An 18481-nucleotide genomic window follows, 5' to 3' on the forward strand; every position below is an offset into this window, starting at 1 on the left:
TTAGTTAACTAAGAACTGAAGAAGCTCCTTGGATGAGAAGCAAAACATTTTCCAGGGAGAAAAAAAACCCAAAAGTCCAATTGCCTTTTGAAAAGCATCTTTGAGACAATAAACAGAAGGGCAAATGAGACCTAGATTGTTGTGGGTATCTTTACACACACACACCCGTGCAAAAGTAGAATCCAGAGACTTACTAACCTGAACTTTTGATCGCTTGGAAGACTTTGGAGTAGCTCATCCAGAATCATTGCGTAGTTCTCTTGCCTATTATGCCTAATTACCGTATTTTTCAGAGTATAAGACGCTCCGGACCATAAGACGCACCTAGCTTTTGGGGAGGAAAACAAGAAGGAAAAAAAAAACTGCCTCTGCCACCCACCAATTTGCCTCTTTGCAGCAAACAGCCTGGTCAGTTCAGCACAGCCTGATTTAGCACGAGCGGATGATTGGCGGTTGGATCGGCCTCCCGGAATACCCCCGATCAGCTGTTCCAGGCTGTGGGATAGGCCGCCACCCATCGCCATTGCTGCCTCCACACGCCCCATTTTCAGCCTCCGTGCATCCTGTTTTTGCCCTGTTCCAGATGGTGGAGATCGCCGCCACTGTTGTGACCCAGGCCCACATAGGTAGTAGTAGACGTATGTAGTTCAAAAACAGACTTTATTAGAACAGCTGAGAATTATTAACTTATTCTCAGCATAGTCCAAACTAAATCAAAACAAATTCTTCATAACACAATTCTTCAGTCTTATCACCAACCTTTGTCTAATTAGACAAACTGCCAAAGGCCTTCCTTGGCAAAAGTTCAAAAGCAGAAGACGCCGACAAGAAATAAATGCAGCAAGACAAGGAGCAAAGCTATCAACGTTGTTTTCTGACAAAGAGCTCAAATGCCGTTGCTGGTCTTTTAAACCTTATGGGAAGGGTCAATCGTCTCTTGGCTTTACTCCTGAGTCGTCCTCTTTGCTTGAGCTGCTCTTGTCTTCTGGCAGCTCTTCTCATGAGTGCATTAGGAACAGGCTCCTCCTATTCCTCTGCCTCACTGCTGTCAGCCTCTGGAGGCTCCGGAGTCTGCACATCATTCCCAGATGGCCCTGGCCCCATCTCTGCCTCTGACACAGAGCTCTCATCCGGGCCTTTCCCAGCCTCCAGGACTGGCCCGTGTTCTTCCTCAGCCTCATCACTATCAGACTAAGCTGTCAGGTCTGCAGGCTGCCAGTGAACCACAACAGCCACTGCCTATTGCCACCACTTGGAATGGGCTGAAAACAGGGCGCGCTGAGGCCAAAAATGGGGCGTGCAGAGGCAGTGATAGGTGGCGGTGGCGATGGTGGTGATGGGCTGCAGCAATCCCTGCAGCCTGGAACAACTGATTGGCGGTATTCGGGGAGACCGATCCAACCTTCAATCAGCTGCTCGGGCTAAATTAGGCTGTACTGAAGCTAACCAAGCTGTTTGCTGCAAGGAGGCCAATAGCTTCCCATCGACCTGTGCGCTCCCACAGGGAGGGTCTCCTCGGGGTGCCGTCAGCTAAACAATGTCGGCTGGCGGCCCCCAGGGGAAGAGCCTTCTCTGTGGGGGCACCTACCCTATGGAACGAACTGCCTCTGGGGCTACGCCTCCTTCCCGACCCCCGGGCCTTTTAAGTGCGAGCTCCAAGACTTTTTTGTTTCACCGAGCAGGGTTGGCCTAAGGGTAATTTTTAATGGGTGGTTTTATTACTTGTTGTTTTAATATTCGGCCTATGGATTCAGATTTTTAAATTTCAAATATTGTGTTTTAATTTTTGTATATGTCTTTTTAACTTGGCCGTAAACCGCCCTGAGTCTTCGGAGAAGGGCAGTATAGAAATGTAAATAATTAATTAATTAATTAATTAATTAATTAATTAATTAATTGCTGGAAGGCCAAAGGGTGAGGGCCGGCGGGTAGGCGGGGCTCTGGCAACATTTGCTCTATAAGACGCACAGACTTTTCCACCCACTTTTGTGGGGGGAAGTGTGTCTTATAGACCGAAAAATACAGTAAGTCAGCCTGGATTTATTCAGAACAAGATAGGCCCATTAATAGATAGTGGGGACGCTCTTGATGTAATATATCCGCAGGCCTACAGGCTTTTGTGTTGACTTTGAATAAAGGAAGCTTCCTGAAAGTAACTCATCTTCACTGCCGTCACCCACCATCAGGAACTAGAGGGGTGTGACCCGGCCGGTGATGTGCCCTAAAGCAGCCCTGAGTTTTTCTCGAACACAAGCCTGATTGCCCCTAGACTTGCATGGTGCCTGTAGCAGCTTTTTCTTTCGCTTTGATTCTTTTCTCTGCGCTGAGGGGGGAGGGGAGCGGGGGGGTGGAAGAGAGCAAAGGGTTTGGCATCCCCAACAGCTCCCCGCCTTCTTTCTAAGCCAACTGGGGGTGGGGGTGGGGCTCTCGTGTCGAGCCTTTTCTGACCGATCTTTTCTCCTTGTCTTTCCTCCTGCAGGCTAGTAGTGAGTTCTTTAGAAGCCCTGGAAAGTTGGTTTGCCGTCGGACCAATCAACGAGAAGGCAAGTCACTTTGCTTGGGTGTGTGTGTGTGTGTGTGTTGTGGGGAGCGGTGGTGAAATGTAAAATTCGTTACTGCCACTTCTGTGGGCATGGCTTGGTGGTGGGGTAATGTGACTAGGTGGGCATGGCCAACTTTTTTTTTTTTTTTACTTTTAAAAACATTTTTTCTACACTTCGGCTGAAGAGGTTGTAGAAAAAATGCTTTTAAAAGGCTCCTCTGATGATCCCGGCTGAGTTGCCTGATCATCAGAGGTTTTTGTTTTCTTTTAAAGGCATTTTTTTTGCTCTTTTTTTTTTTAAAAAGCCTCTTGACGATCAGGCAACTCAGCTGGGATCGCTAGAGCCTTTTAAAAACATTTTTTCTACAATATTTTTGGCCGAAGAGGTTGTAGAAAAAATGCTTTTAAAAGCTTCTGACGATCCCAGCTGAGCCACGCGATCGTCAGAGCCTTTTTTTTTTACTTTTAAAAGCATTTTTTCTAGAGGTTGTACAAAAAAATGCTTTTAAAAAGCTCCTCTGATTTATCTCAGCTGAGTTGCCTGATCGTCAAGAGGTTTTTGTTTTCTTTTAAAAGCATTTTTTTGGCCTTTAAAAGGAAAAAAAAAAGCCTCTGACAATCAGGCAACTCAGCTGGGATCGTTAGAGCCTTTTAAAAGCCTCTTGACGATCAGGCAACTCAGCTGGGATCGCTAGAGCCTTTTAAAAACATTTTTTCTACAATATTTTTGGCCGAAGAGGTTGTAGAAAAAATGCTTTTAAAAGCTTCTGACGATCCCAGCTGAGCCACGCGATCGTCAGAGCCTTTTTTTTTTACTTTTAAAAGCATTTTTTCTAGAGGTTGTACAAAAAAATGCTTTTAAAAAGCTCCTCTGACGATCTCAGCTGAGTTGCCTGATCGTCAAGAGGTTTTTGTTTTCTTTTAAAAGCATTTTTTTGGCCTTTAAAAGGAAAAAAAAAAGCCTCTGACAATCAGGCAACTCAGCTGGGATCGTTAGAGCCTTTTAAAAGCATTTTTTCTACAACCTCTTCGGCCAAAGAGGTTGTAATAAAATGCTTTTAAAAGCTTTTGACGATCCCAGATGAGCCACGCGATCATCAGAGGCTCTTTTTTTTTTTTTACTTTTAATAGCATTTTTTCGGCCGAAGAAAAAATGCTTTTAAAAGTAAAAAAAAAAAAAACTCTGATGATCACGCAGCTCAGCTGGGCACTGCGGGGGGCAGGGATTTTTGCTACCGGTTCTCCAAACCACCCGCCGCCATCACTACTGGATCGGGCGATCCGGTCTGATCTTATGGATCCTAACTTTTCGGACTGCTGTGCTGAAGCAGAGATTTGTCCGGAAATGAAACCTCCCTGTCCTCCATTCGAATTAAGATTCAGAAAGGCAGCCCGCTGGGTCTTGAGCAGGCTGTGGCATTCCACCTTCTCGTGGGTGGGTGGGTGGGCGTCTTCCCAATCCCCGGAGCAAGCGCCGTCTGACTTGAGATCGTCTGCCCTCAGGAGAAGACCAAGGCTGCCACTCAGGAGTTGGCTACCATGCTGCTGTCCACGCCGGCCCCTTCCAGCGTCCAGCAGCAGACCAAGAGCTTGCTGGCCAGCCTCCACGCCAGCCGCTCCGCTTACCACAACCACAAGGTAAGCGAGCCAGTTTCCTTCCCGAAGCAGCTTCCCGAATCCCTCCCGTTCGGCGCCCTGCGGAGCCCCAGGGGAATTCGGAAGACCCTCAGCAAAGTTGGACTTTCTGGTTTTTCTTTGAAGACGTTTCGCTTCTCATCCAAGAAGCTTCTTCAGCTCTGACTGGATGGTGTGGAATGGAAGGATTTATACTCATAGAATAGAATAGAATAGAATAGAATAGAATAGAATAGAATAGAATAGAATAGAATAGAATAGAATAGAATAGAATAGAATTTTTTATTGGCCAAGTGTGATTGGACACACAAGGAATTTGTCTTGGTGCATATGCTCTCAGTGTACATAAAAGAAAAGATACCTTCATCAAGGTACAACATTTACAACACAAATGATGGTCAATATATCAATATAAATCATAAGGATTGCCAGCAACAAGTTATAGTCATACAGTCATAAGTGGAAAGAGATGGGTGATGGGAACGATGAGAAGATTAATAGTAGTGCAGATTTAGTGAATAGTCTGACAGTGTTGAGGGAATTATTTGTTTAGCAGAGTGATGGCCTTTGGGGAAAAACTGTTCTTGTGTCTAGTTGTTCTGGTGTGCAGTGCTCTATAGCGTCGTTTTGAGGGTAGGAGTTGAAACAGTTGATGTCCAGGATGCGAGGGGTCTGTAGATATTTTCACGGCCCTCTTCTTGATTCGTGCAGTATACAGGTCCTCAACGGAAGGCAGGTTGGTAGCAATTATTTTTTCTGCAGTTCTAATGATCCTCTGAAGTCTGTGTCTTTCTTGTTGGGTTGCAGAACTGAACCAGACAGTTATAGAGGTGCAAATGACAGACTCAATAATTCCTCTGTAGAACTGAATCAGCAGCTCCTTGGGCAGTTTGAGCTTCCTGAATTGGCGCAGAAAGAACATTCTTTGTTGTCCTTTTTTGATGATGTTTTTGATGTTTTTGCAGACCGCTGGTCATTTGCATTCTTTTAGCACATCGTTTAGCTTCTTCAGCTCCGTGGAAACCTGTTCAGACTCCCGCACCATTCGGAGGATGTTCATCCCAAAGTGCAGAGCTAAATGCCTATGGAGATTCTCGGTCATCCAGGTCATGGTTGCCCCAAAAAAGGTGCTTTTTCAAGAAGCAACTGGACTTTCTGGATTTTCTTTGGAGACATTTCACTTCTCATCTAAGAAGCTCTGAACTTGTCTCTTGAAAAAGCACCTGTCAGGCCTGGAAGCCGTGTTACCTTTGGTGCCTTCAGGATTCAGATCTGCCGCAATCCTACCGTGGGAAGTTGGGAGGGGGGATTAAACAACTGAAGTAGAATTAGCCATAATAAAACTTTGCAGAGGAGTTCAAGGCCATGGTGTCCGACAGCTGCGCTGAGAAGAAAGTGGAGGTTGTCTTCTGTACGTGAAGGAACTGATTGGAGCATTTGGTGGACATGTGGGAGAAATGGGCAAGGTCTTGAATTTTTTTGGGGGGTGAAGGAAACCCGGAAGCTCTCAGATTCGGGTTTTCCCAGATGTGCCAATATGACATCCCTAATAAAAGTTAGCTTTGAGGAATTGCAAGCCTCGGAGTTTGATTTCATTGGCGGTGTTACTTGGAACCCTGACGTTACCTTTGGGACAGCCATGACCTGGATGACTGAGAATCTCCGTAGACATTTACTGATAGATCCACACGGGCGCAGGAGAAGCGAAGCCAGCTCTGAAGTTTTCGTGCGAAAAACAGCACGGTTAATTTCCCCTATCCCCCATGTGAGGAATTACCCATTATCCAATCGCACGGCCTTGAAGTGTCAGGATTTTCTCAGGCTGCCAACGGCTCCCATACATTACTCGCTGCCCTCCCAGCTCCCTGTACATTCCAAACATTCCCCTCTTTTCCTCCCCCCTTCGTTTCTGTTGTCAAGTTGAGAGTAGAGGTGCGTTGCGTTGTCTTGTGTTGCCTTGTGGCATCGGGTCATTGTGAGGAAGGGGACTCCGATTCAGCTCTTTCCTTTCGGCACGGTCTGCCTCCCACAGGATCAGGCCCTGTTGAGCAAAGCCATCCAGTACCTCACCACCTCGAACAAAGAAGGGAAGGACCTGGAACCGGAGGTCTTTCAGAGACTGGTCATCACCGCCCGCTCCATCGCCATCATGCGGCCGAACAACCTGGTCCATTTCACGGAGTCGAAGTTTCCGTCTCTGGAAACAGGTAGGGCAAAACTCCCTCCTCTCCTTGCACACAAATCCCCACGCGCCCAGCTTCCCCTACTCCGCTCTTTTGAGAATGGGCTTGGGGGCTTGGGGTGGGGTGGGGGCTTCCATCTGCTCAGCAAAAAAAAAAAAAAGCCTTACCTTAAACTTTCAGAAAGCATCGAAGAAGGGCAAGAGGCTGCGAAGGCCCCCGAAGGAGAAGGGTGCAGTTTTATTACCCAGCTGGTCAACCATTTCTGGAAACTTCACGCCTCCAAACCCAAGAACGCCTTCCTGGCGCCTGCTTGCTTGCCAGGTGGGGACCGTCTTTCTCGAGCGGGGATCAGACATGGCTGCCAGGGTGGGGGCGGCCATGAAGAGTGTTCCATGCCAGGCACATGGCAGCTTGCCAGGCTTCGCACACAAAATATTTGTCTCAACTGAACTGTTCATGCTGCCTTCCATCTCTGGACCTTGTAATGGACTATCTCCTCCAAGCTCCTCTTAACAGTCCACTCCCTCCCTCCCTTTCCTTCCTTCCTTCCTTCCTTCCTTCCTTCCCTCCCTCCCTCCCTCCCTCCTCCTCCTCCTTTTCTTTCTTTCTCTTTCTTTCTTTCTTTCTTTTTTTCTTTTTTTTCTCTCTCTCTCTCTCTCTTTCTTTCTTTTTCCCTCCCTCCCTCTTTCTTTCTTTCTTTCTTTCTTTCTTTCTTTCTTTCTTTCTTTCTTTCTTTCTTTTCTTTCTCTCTCCTTCTCCCCTCCCTCCTCCTTCCTTCTCTTTCTTTAGTTCTTTCTTTCATTCTTTGTCTCTCTTTCTTTCTCTTTTTCTTTCTTCCTTTTTCTCTCTCTTTCTCTCTCTCCCTCTTTATTTTCCTTTCTCCCTCCCTCCCTCCCTCCCTCCCTCCCTCCTTCCCTTCTTTCTTTCTTTCTTTCTTTCTTTCTTTCTTTCTTTCTTTCTTTCTTTCTTTCTTTCTTTCTTTCTTTCTCCTTTCTTCCTTTCTCTCTCTCCCTTTCTCTCCCTCCCTCCCTCCCTCCTTTCCTCCCCTGGAGCAGAAAGGGCACCTGTCCATGGCATACAGGATTCCCACTTTCCCTGAGCTCTCCTCCCCCGTCCTCTCTGTGCTGCAGGGCTGACCCACGTCGAGGCCACCGTCAACGCCCTCATAGACATCCTCCATGGATATTGCATCTGCGAGCTGGACTGCATCAATGTCGCCTCCAAAATCTACATGCAGATGTTGCTCTGCCCGGTATGTTATTTTACGGCTGGTCTTGGGTCAGTTCCCAAGTGACCAGGGTATGTTCCACGTGTCTTTGTTGTAGAAGGGCGGAGGATGCCCCGCTCCCCACTCAGCAGGGGAGGCTAACCAAAGACCCCAGAGGGAGCAGCAAGAGAGGCCTGACTTGTCTCTTGCACCCTCGGCTGTTGGTTGGCTGTGGCGGGGAGCATCCAAACCCAGTGGGAATTGGTGTTGTGGCCCACCAGCGGCCAGCAGAGCTGGCAGCAGATTCGGACAGTGAGGAGGTTGGGGAGGAACATGGGCCAGTCCTGGAGTCTGGGGAAGGCTCTGATGAGGGCTCTGCGTCGGAGACAGAGAGGGGGCCAGGGCCGTCCGACAGTTATCAGCTGCCTTCGGAGTCAGAGGCAGATGAACAGCTGGAGCCTGTTCCCAGTGTGCGCATGCACAGAGTTGCCAGACAAGGGAACAGCTAAAGAACAACTTGGGAGTAAGGCTACAATGAAGGGCCCCTCCCAGAGGGAATAAAAGAGGAGCGACAGGGGAGTGGAGTTTGCAAGAGACAATTAGTTCATTCCTGCATTCTTGCCAATGAAAGATATCGGCCTGGCCGCTCTCCAAAGCCTGATAAAGGTCAGTAATTGTGAACTCTCTTGAAAGACTGCGGGAGAAGAAAGACTTTGCTGGAGAGGAATTCACTGTAAATTAAATAAAAGGGGTTTATCGGGACGGGGACTCGGCTTCGTGCTGTTGGGGAAGCTTGGGTCAGAACCGTTGGCAGCCTAGTAAGGAGGAGAGGGTGGGAAGGGCCACCTCCTCTTCCTCCTCCTGGAGCTCCCAAAAGAGGGGAGGCAAAAGGCTCTGAGAACTCGGCGGCCTCTGCTAGTCAAACACTCCTGTGGCTGCATGGCCTGGATTCCTGCTGGATGTCCGCTCCCATAATCCCCAATCAGAAAGCTCCAGCCTGAGCCAGATGGAACCACGGCTCACTCCTTCCCGTTTGTCCTCTTGTTGTCCAGGCAGGGAAGAGGCTAGTTTCTTAGGCTGCAGCCGTGAACTAAACCAAGTTCAGCTAGGTCTGAACAGCGTGGGAACTAGTGGTGGGCTGCTACCGGTTCGCCCTGGATCTGGCGAACTGGTAGCGGCAGCGGTGGGAGGCTCTGTCTTGTAGCAAACTGGTAGCGACGGGTTTTGAAACCTACCCGAGGTATGAATGCGGCTTGAAGATTCCTCTGGAAACCTGCAACTCTTGAACTTCTCTGGCAGAGAACCTGAAGCTTAAGTCCCTTGAGAGTTCGTTCCTGCCCCTCCCCCAGTCCCAGACCGTTGCCCCCCTCCTCTTCTCCCCCCCCCCCCCAAACACACTTTCGATTTGTCTCTTTGCCTTCCAGGATCCGGCTGTGAGCTTCTCTTGCAAGCAAGCGCTGATCCGGGTGCTGAGGCCCAGGAACAAGAGGAGACACGTGACCTTGCCTTCTTCCCCTCGAAGCAACACCCCCATGGGTAAGGGGGAGCGCTGTTCTGGAGCCTGCAGCATGGACAAGGAAAAGCTCGCGGGAAGCCCCGCCAGGGAGGGGGACACAGCCCCTGGAGAAGGCTTCCCTTTGAGGAGACCCCAGGAGTATCTCTTCATTTTCGGGAGAGTTACGTCCCCCTGGCTGGGACTGGAGACGTTGTCTTGCCCCGTCCATGTTCTCTCTCTCTCTCTCTCTCTCTCTGTCTCTCCCCCTCTTCCACCCTCCCTCTCCCTCCCTCTCTCTTTCTCATCTCTCTCTTTCTCCTTCCCTCTCTCGCCCTCTCTCTTGCTCATCTCCCTCCCTCCCTCTCTCTCCCTCTCTCTTTATCATCTCGGTCCCTCTCCCTCCCTCTCTCTTCTCATCTCCTCCCTCTTCCTCTCTCTCTCCTCCCTCTCCTCTTTATCATCTCCTCCCTCTCTCTCTTTATCATCTCCTCCTCTCCTCCTCTCTCTCCCTCTCTTATATCTCTCCTCCCTCTCTTTCTCATCTCCTCCCTCTTCCTCTCTTTCTCCTCTCCCTTTCTCATCTCTCTCCTCCCTCCCCCCCTCTCTCCCTTTATTATCTCCTCCCTCTCTCTCTCTCTCTTGCTCATCTCTCCCTCCCTCTCCCTCTCTCTCATCTCCCTCCCTCTCTCCTCCCTCTTTTTTTTTTTTTTGTGTTTACATTTATATCCCGCCCTTCTCCGAAGACTCAGGGCGGCTTACAGTGTATAAGGCAATAGTCTCATTCTATTTGTATGTTTTTTACAAAGTCAACTTATTGCCCCCCCCCCAACAATCTAGGTCCTCATTTTACCTACCTTATAAAGGATGGAAGGCTGAGTCAACCTTGGGCCTGGTGGGACTTGAACCTGCAGTAATTGCAGGCTCTGTGTTCTAATAACAGGCTTCTTAACAGCCTGAGCTATCACGGCCCCTCTTTTCTCATCTCGCTCCCTCCCTCTTTCTTATCTCTCTTTCCCTCCCCTTCCCACCCACCCCCCCCATGCTCTCCCATGCGTCTGGCTGGGCTTCGCAGGACTTCTCTCTCTCACTTTTTTTTTTAAACATCCAGGCGACAAAGACGATTATGACGATGATGATGCTGATGACAAGATGCAGACCCCCGGCCTGCCCAGCGGGGAGGACATTCGGCAGGAGAGCCAGGAGCAAAACGAGGTGGACCACGGAGACTTTGAGATGGTGGTGAGTCCCCCGGCTGGCCAGGGGAATCAGGCTCTGCCGCTCAGCCTGGAGAAGAACTGGGGCATGGGGATGCTTCATTTGGGGGGGGGGTGTTTCTTACATTTAATGATCCCTTAGAGGGGGTCAAAGGGTATGTCGCTCCCCCAGAGGTATAATGGGGGAATGTGTCTAATGGAACTGCCTCCAATCTTTTGGGCACCAGGGACCGGTTCCGTGGAGAGAGGTTTTACCCCGGACTGGAAAGGGTGTGGTTTTGCATGCTGCCTGCATCCCGGAGATGGGGGCTTCGCTTGTTTGCGCAGCCCAATTCCTGGCATGCAACAGACTGATGCCGACCGAGGGTTGGGGACCCCAGGTCTAATGCAGTCGGCCACAATGTTTCGGCATCTCTCCTGCTCCTAGTCTGAATCGATGGTCCTGGAAACCGCCGACAACGTGAACAACGGGAACCCATCTCCCCTGGAGGCTCTTCTGGCTGGGGCCGAGGGCTTCCCCCCCATGCTGGATATCCCTCCCGATGCCGACGACGAAACCATGGTCGAGCTGGCCATTGCCTTGAGCCTGCAACAGGACCAGCAGGGTGAGGAGAGGCAGGCGGCCCCTTCTACAATGTGTGTGTGTGTGTGGGGGGGGGCTCCTTTACAGACCTGGGGAAAGGCAAGGCCTCCTGTGCTGTCAACCAAGGAGAATGGAGGGAGCCGCAGTGGCGCAGTAGTTAGAGTGTAGTCCTGCGGGCTACTTCTGCTGACTGCCGGCTGCCTGCAATTTGGCAGTTCGAATCTCACCAGGCTCAAGGTGGACTCAGCCTTCCGTCCTTCCGAGGTGGATCAAATGACATTGCTGGATTGCAAATAGGCTGACTCTGTAAACCGCTTAGAGAAGCCTGTAAAAGCCCTGTGAAGCGGTATATAAGTCTCAGTGCTATTGCTGTTGCTGTATAAGAACCGTAGTGGTTAGAATGCAGTATTGCAGGCCTAACTCACTGCCCGCTGCCGACAGTTCGATTCTAACCGAGGCAAGGTTGACTTAGCCTTCTGTCCCTCTGAGCTCAGTAAAACGAAGACCCAGATTGTTGGGGGCAAGAGGCTGACTCTAAACCGCTTAGAGAGGGCCGGAAAGCACTGTGAAGCGGTATATAAGTCTAAGAACTATTGCTATTACTGTCCCGGATATGGAAGAGAAAAAAAACACCCCAGAGACTTGTTTGTGGCTTCCTCCCATACCCCCGGCGTTGATTTCTCCCATCCTTCCTTCCCCCCCCCCCCGCTTTCTCTCACCTAGGCAGCAGCAGCAGCGCTCTCGGCCTGCAGAGCCTGGGGCTGTCTGGACAAGCCCCCAGCTCTTCCTCTCTGGATGCCGGGACTCTGTCAGACACCACTGCATCAGGTAACGAGCACGGGGTAAAAACCCGGTCCTTGGGGTTGGGTGAGGCGTGCCTGGATCGGATGCCCTCCCGCGAGACAGTCCTCGTCAGGGTGGATTTGATTTTAAATCGTTTTGATTTAAATCAAATCCCACCCTGTCTCTTTGTATCTCTTCTTCACCGACATCTTACAGGTGGTGGGTTTACCCCTTCCGTTACCGTTCCAAAATCAGCTGGGGTGTAGTTTTTAAGATGATGGGAGTCGGACTGGAAAGATCTGGTTATAAGCCTACCCTCAGCCACACAAAAAATGGAGAGGTTTTGTGCCTCGTGGACTTGCCTTCATACCGTTTCCCCAAAAATTAAGACAACCGCTGTTAATAACCCCAGTCGGGCTTTTGAACACATGCGCTAAAATAATCCCTCCCCTGAAAATAAGCCCCCCCCCCGAAAATAAACTCTCCCCTGAAACTATTTAAACGCATGCGCAGCCTGTCCCTGCCATTTCTTCTGGTTTCCTCCAGGTGTCCCGAAATAATAAGACGTCCCCGAAAATAAGACCAAGCGCTTATTTCAGGGTTCAAAAAAATATAAGACAAGGTCTTAGTTTCGGAGAAACACGGTTATATGTGGATGGGCTTCCAGCTAATAAGTGATCTGAACCCTTTGTATTAAAAAGGTATTTTACATTTTCATGCTGGACTTTTCAAGGCACGAGCTGGATCGTGAAACAGAAATAATGACAGTAAATGACTAAAAGTTCTGACTTGATTGAAATCAAGTTGATTTAAATTGCAATTTAAGTCATGATTTAAATCACTAGTAAAAAGGCTTGATTTAAATCAGTGGTAGTCAACTTGGTCCCTACCGCCCATTAGTGGGCGTTCCAGCTTTCATGGTAAGCGGTAGGGGTTTTGTACGATACTGAAGCACATTCCTTTTTTTTTAAATTTAATTGACTTTTTAAAAAATTTTCATAGTATTATTTAAAAACATTTTCATTAGGTTTTCGTAAAATTCCCCGTGACAATTTAAATTTCTGAAAATATACTACTTGTATCGCCCGCGCATAAGTTTAGTTCACGTTAGGTAAGTGAAACTAAATGGCGCTCTAGTGCGACCGCAAACAAAAGAGCCTCGTCCCAGAATAGCTCGCGCATCTCCCCCCACACCACCCCAGCTGTAACAGACAAGCAGAGCTGGTAGCCGGCACTCGCCCCCCCCCCCAACCCAATCCACGATGCGCGAGAGGCATGTGCAGATGATGATACACAATCACCATTACTGCGGAACCGGTGGGCGGTTAGAAAATTTTACTACTAACAGAGATACAAAAGTGGGCGGTAGGTATAAAAAGGTTGCTTTAAACCAACCCGATTTAAAACATAATTTTTAAAGAGCAACCGTCATCTCTGTCCCGCAGCGGCTCCTCCTCTGACCCGCTGTTGACTCACCGACCGTCTCATTCACTTTAATGGGACGGCTGGTGATGTGGAAGGGACACAACAAGGTATGAGGGACGTAGCGGGTAGCAGGTGAGTGGATGCCCTCTAACAGGCGCTGCCATGATGGATCTGAAATGATAGGTGCTCTTTAAATGCAAGGATTCATTCTTGCTGGTGGTTAGAAATCTTTAATATGATTATTTTGCCAACAGCATGAGGGTTTTCCTATTTAGCTTGCCGAGCTTGGATGCATGGAACGACTTTAACCCAAAAATGTAAATATTGCAGAACGTACAGCCTCGTGCTACATAACTAAGCTCCGCTTCATGCTGAATAAAATAAAATTATTGATGTCTCTTAAATAGAAAACTATGTTTAGATAGATTTTTTTTTTACTCCAAAAGCATTTTTTTTGAAAAATATTTTTTATTTTTTATAAACATAATAATAATAATAAAAATCATTGTGAACAGATTATCAGTCAGGTACATCCTTAAACATATTTCAAATTGGTCTAATACAATATATTTTCTTCTCCTTTTTAAAGTTGTTATTTGCACATATCTGATAAAAAAATTCTATTCCATCCCATACTGAAAAATATTTAAATGAAGTCTAGTCTCCGTTATTTAATTCCCCAAAACATCATTAATAACTTCTTGAATTTCACAGATCTGAACATATTTCTATATTACTTAATCAGAGGTCAGACCATCTAACAATTCTTTCTTAAAACTGCCCAGCAATCACATGGACAATTTCCATCTTAGCATAAAGCATTTTATTAAAATAAATTCAATAAAAATATTTTAAAAATCCGATTTAAATTTTTTTAAAAATCTGATTGATTTTGTAACAAAAATAATAATAATTGATTTTTATCCACCCTGATCCTCGTTGCCTCCAGTTCGAACAGACTGCCCCCCCCCTGTTTGTTTCGATGGGGATTTGAAAAGGGAATTGAGCGACAAAGACCCCCCGTCCTCATTTCTTCGGCCTGCTTCGGGCTGGTCCCCGTTCGAGCAGCTCAGAGACCGGGTTTTTACTTGTAACAGCTCTCCTTACTCCCCTAGCTCCAGCTTCCGACGACGAAGGCAGCACGGCCGCGACCGACGGCTCTACGCTCCGCACCTCCCCAGCCGACCACGGGGGCAGCGTGGGCTCCGAGAGCGGGGGCAGCGCCGTGGATTCCGTGGCAGGCGAGCACAGTGGTAATCGCCCCTCCTCGGTTTCCCCTTCCCTTTGGGGGCCATTTGCCTCTTCGGTCCAAGCTGAAGACCTTCCAGGCCTGGCCTGGGAAAGAGGTGTGGGGGGGGGGGGGCTTTCTCTTTTCCCCCCAGACCAGGGAAGTCAAACTTGATTTCATTGAGGGGCTGCATCAGAGATGTGTTTGACTTCGGGGGGGGGGGAAGGGCAGGGTGGGTGTGGCCAGATCGGTGTCACTCGTGTCGGCAGCTCCTGTGGTGGCCCAAGTGTTCTGCCAGCGAAAACAGACTCTGGAGCCAGGGGTGAAATCCAGCAGGTTCTGACAGGTTCTGGAGAACCGGTAGCAGAAATTTTGAGCAGTTCGGAAAACTGGCAAATACCACCTCTGGCTAGCCCCAGGAGTGGGGTGGGAATGGAGATTTTGCAATAGCCTTCACCCAGAAGTCGGGAGGGAATGGAGATTTTGCAGTATCCTTCCCCTGCCACTCCCACCATGCCACGCTCACAGAACCGATAGTAAAAAAAAATGAATTTCACCACTGCTCCCGAGATCTGTTTTTGGCTGTGACAGCTTCCTGCAACCTTCTGCCAGCGGGCCACCGGCAGCACTTCCAAGCTCCATTATTGCTGGCAGAGGCTCCACAGGCCAGTCCTTGGCTGTTTCCAGGGCGACCCGCGGGCCAGATCCGCCCCCCGGGCCTTGAGTTTGACACCCCTGTCCAGGCACCTCCAGGGACCACCGGGGCTCACCCTCCTGGCTGTCCCTTTCAGTGTCCGGCCGAAGCAGCGCATACGGAGACACGGCGGCCGAGGGCCATCCGGCAGGGCCTGGGAGCATCAGCTCCAGTACAGGGGCCATCAGCACCGCCACCGGTCAGCCCGAGGGCGAAGGCTCTGAAGGCGAGGGCGAAGGCGAAGGGGACGTCCACGCCAGCAACAGGCAAGAGAGCTCTGTTCCCTGCTTGGGGGGGGGGTGTCTTGGAACCAAGGCCGCAGGGCCCTCTTCGCGCATCCCCAACCTGGGGAAATGGAAATGGTCGTGAGTCAAACTGCAGCGGGGGAGACCGAGCGTGTGGGGGAGGAGGAGGAGGAGGAGCGTGGGGAAGGGCCGGTATCCTGTAGCTTCTGACTGTTCCTTCAGATGCCATGGGGGGGCGAGCAGTGGGGGACAGTTGGGGTGGTTAGGCCCCTTCCTCTTCCTCAGGGCTTACTCATCCCAGGTTCTGCCAATCAAATAGTCCTTCCTGTGGACGTCTCTTAAGGCTAAAATAATTCATGCTGCTCAGTTGCCAGAGTGTGGTTTTACAGCCAGCCCTCACATGTCTTCCTCCTCCTCCTCCTTTCTCTCACTCTCTCCCCCCCCCCTTTGTCTTTCGTTCTCTCTCTCCGTCTCTTTCCCTCCCTCTCTTTCTCTCTCCCTCCTTCTCTCTCTCTCTCTCTCACTTCTTTTTCCAGGTTGCACATGGTCAGGCTAATGCTGCTGGAACGGCTGCTGCAGACCCTTCCCCAACTGAGGAACGTTGGCGGGGTCCGGGCCATCCCCTACATGCAGGTAGGTCTGAGTGACACTTTGCCCCCTGCTATCTTTGTGATTCATACTGGTCTTTTCCCTAGCTGTGGTTCCCTTCTCTGTTTCTCCCTCTTTTTCCTTGGACTGGTACTCAAAAGACCAGGTCCAGTTTCTCTCCTAACGCTGCCCGGTAATCCTAAGCACAGCCTGGGAATATGGAAGGTCCCTCGGTACAGCGCCTCTCACTGACCCTGCTTTTATTGAAAAAGTTTTACAACAATTATTAAATTTTCCCCGTCCCCCTCCTTCCCCCTTCCCTCCAAAACCCCTCCCCGACTTCCCGGAGCAAACACAAGGTATAGTTCAATAAACAAACAGTCATACATTAAATTTTTTAAATCTAACACAATTATAATCCTTCTCTCTCACATAACCTGACTTCTTCCATTAAAATCAAAAACAACATCCTTCATTCAAAGGCAATCTGAAATTTCTTAATCTGATATCTATTTTGAATATAATCAATCCAATTCTTCCATTCGTTTAGATATTTTTCTTGAGTACTGTCTTTCAAGAAGACTGAGATTTTAGCCATCTCGGCCAAATTGGAAACTTTCAATATCCATTCTTCTATTGTGGGTAATTCTTTTTTCTTCCAATATTGTCCAATCAACAGTCTTGCTGCTGTTATTAAGTTCAAAATCAATTTAGTCTCAATCACTGTACAGTCTGTTGTTATTCCCAAAAGGAAAAATTGCGGTAGGAACTTTATCTTCTTCTTCAGAACATTCTGCATAATCCACCAAATTCTTATCCAGAAAGACTTAATTTTCTTACAAGTCCACCATACATGAAAATATGTAGCATCATCACAACTACATGAACACTAGAGTTTATTATTTGAACGCTTTTAGTGTTATTTGGAGGGCCAGGGGTGAGCGGATGGGTGGGAGAGACTTCTGTCCACCAAACCTGGCGGCAGTAGTGGGTTTCAAAACCCGGCACTACCGGTTCGCTATTGGTAGCGCGCGGGCGCGCTCGTTCACTTTGCGAGCGTGCGGCGCTTCTGCGCACGCGCAGATCGTTTTCGATGACATCTGGGCAGAGCTTCCCACCGCCTCCACTACCGGTTTACCCGAACCAGGGGAACCGGAAGCAACCCACCACCGGCTGGTGGACTCTACACCTCTCCGGCTGCTGCCTTTGACTTTGTCCCTCGATGCTCCTTGTGCCCAGGTGATCCTGATGCTGACCACAGACCTCGATGGCGATGAAGAAAAAGACAAAGGGGCCCTGGATAACCTTCTCGCCCAGTTGATTGCGGAGCTCTGCATGGAGAAGAAGGTAACACGCACGGAGGCGCGCGCGCGCACACACCCCCACACCCTCTCTTTCTGCATGACACCTCCCTCCCACAGGATGAGACATGAACGTAGTTGGGAAATACTATGAGAGGCAGCGATTCCTACCTTTGATATGGGACAATGCCCACCTTTTCCGGTGGAGGAGAAAATACCACAAAGGATTAGAGAAACAGGAAGTATTTATTTAATTATTTGCGCAAATAGGCACAGACCTCCACTTGCATGGAAAAGAAAGTCTGAACAGCTGGCACCACCGAACCCTATACTTTTATAGCTTCTGTTGTGTCTTGCCCGCCCTCAGAGCAGCCGGGGCCTTCTTATCTGCTCCTGAACACGGAGGAATGTATGCCTCCCGGCCCCAGTCCTGGCTCCATGCCCAGACAAACTGCAGAAGAAGGAGCACCTCCCGGCCCCAGCCCTGACTCCATGCCCAGGCAAACGGAGCAGCTAGACCCCTCCCCCTCCTCCACAGCATGTGAGCCTGAGGAGGGTTTATTACCAACAGCTGATTGGAGTGACCCTCGCATCAGAAGATTGGATAGGCGGAGGCAACAGAAGGAAGGGAGGGACAGGCCTTAATGAGTGCTGAGTCATGGAGCCACACCCCATGGCCTATATAAAGGATCTGCTTTCTGGCAGTTTCTGAGTCAGGCAAAGTCGAACTTATCTTGCTGAAGTCACTTACTGGTCTCCTGCCTGCTCTGCGGACTTTGCTAGGACTTTGGGCAGAGCTGCAGAGGCAAGCCTGATTCGGATTTCCCTGACCCGGCCGTCAGCGGAGGAGTGGGACACGACAGCTTCAGATACAGAAAGTAGAAAGCAGGAAAATACGAAATGGTACATAATTGGTTTACAGTTAACATGTCTATATATGGCAATTATCTTACACCTTATGTCACCTTTCATGACATGAGACATCCTCTGACACGTGTCATTAGTCACCTCCAGTATCCTATTCTTGTTCAGTACATTTCAGGGTTAAAAAGTTAAGACGTAAACAGTTACAATATGTAGAAATATTCCCCTAAGTTTGCAACACACGCCTCCGCCAAGCAAGATAACTTCTGCTTTCACATAGAAGTGATTTTTCCATCAACATTACAAACTCCTTACAGAATCATATGAGCAGTAAAGGTACATACAGAACTTATTGGTATTTTAGGGTTGCATATATGTTGGGGATCCTTTATCACCTTGAAACCCTAAGCCAGGGGTCGGCAACCTTAAACACTCAAAAGAGCCGCAAAGCTCCTAACCGGGAGCCCCCGTTCCATTCTGGAGCCAACCAGAAG

The 18481-nt window shown here is 49.1% G+C and overlaps 1 protein-coding gene across 3 annotated transcripts in view; it reads left to right on the plus strand.

Moving 5' to 3' along the window:
• Nucleotides 1-18481, plus strand: part of UBR4 (ubiquitin protein ligase E3 component n-recognin 4) — a 150241-nt gene that overhangs the window by 60232 nt on the left and 71528 nt on the right. For 2 of the 3 annotated variants that reach the window (XM_058161118.1, XM_058161120.1), the window contains 13 exons: nt 2480-2543; nt 4046-4180; nt 6210-6384; nt 6541-6681; nt 7491-7612; nt 8992-9103; nt 10171-10301; nt 10704-10881; nt 11583-11687; nt 14183-14320; nt 15087-15255; nt 15771-15867; nt 17062-17169. In XM_058161118.1, coding sequence (XP_058017101.1) covers nt 2480-2543; nt 4046-4180; nt 6210-6384; nt 6541-6681; nt 7491-7612; nt 8992-9103; nt 10171-10301; nt 10704-10881; nt 11583-11687; nt 14183-14320; nt 15087-15255; nt 15771-15867; nt 17062-17169 — 1675 coding nt within the window. The remainder of the gene's footprint in view (nt 1-2479; nt 2544-4045; nt 4181-6209; nt 6385-6540; nt 6682-7490; nt 7613-8991; nt 9104-10170; nt 10302-10703; nt 10882-11582; nt 11688-14182; nt 14321-15086; nt 15256-15770; nt 15868-17061; nt 17170-18481) is intronic. The other variant, XM_058161119.1, reaches the window with a different exon arrangement.

The sequence above is a fragment of the Ahaetulla prasina genome, chromosome 18 (assembly GCF_028640845.1).
Source record: "Ahaetulla prasina isolate Xishuangbanna chromosome 18, ASM2864084v1, whole genome shotgun sequence".
Taxonomy (NCBI): domain Eukaryota; kingdom Metazoa; phylum Chordata; class Lepidosauria; order Squamata; family Colubridae; genus Ahaetulla; species Ahaetulla prasina.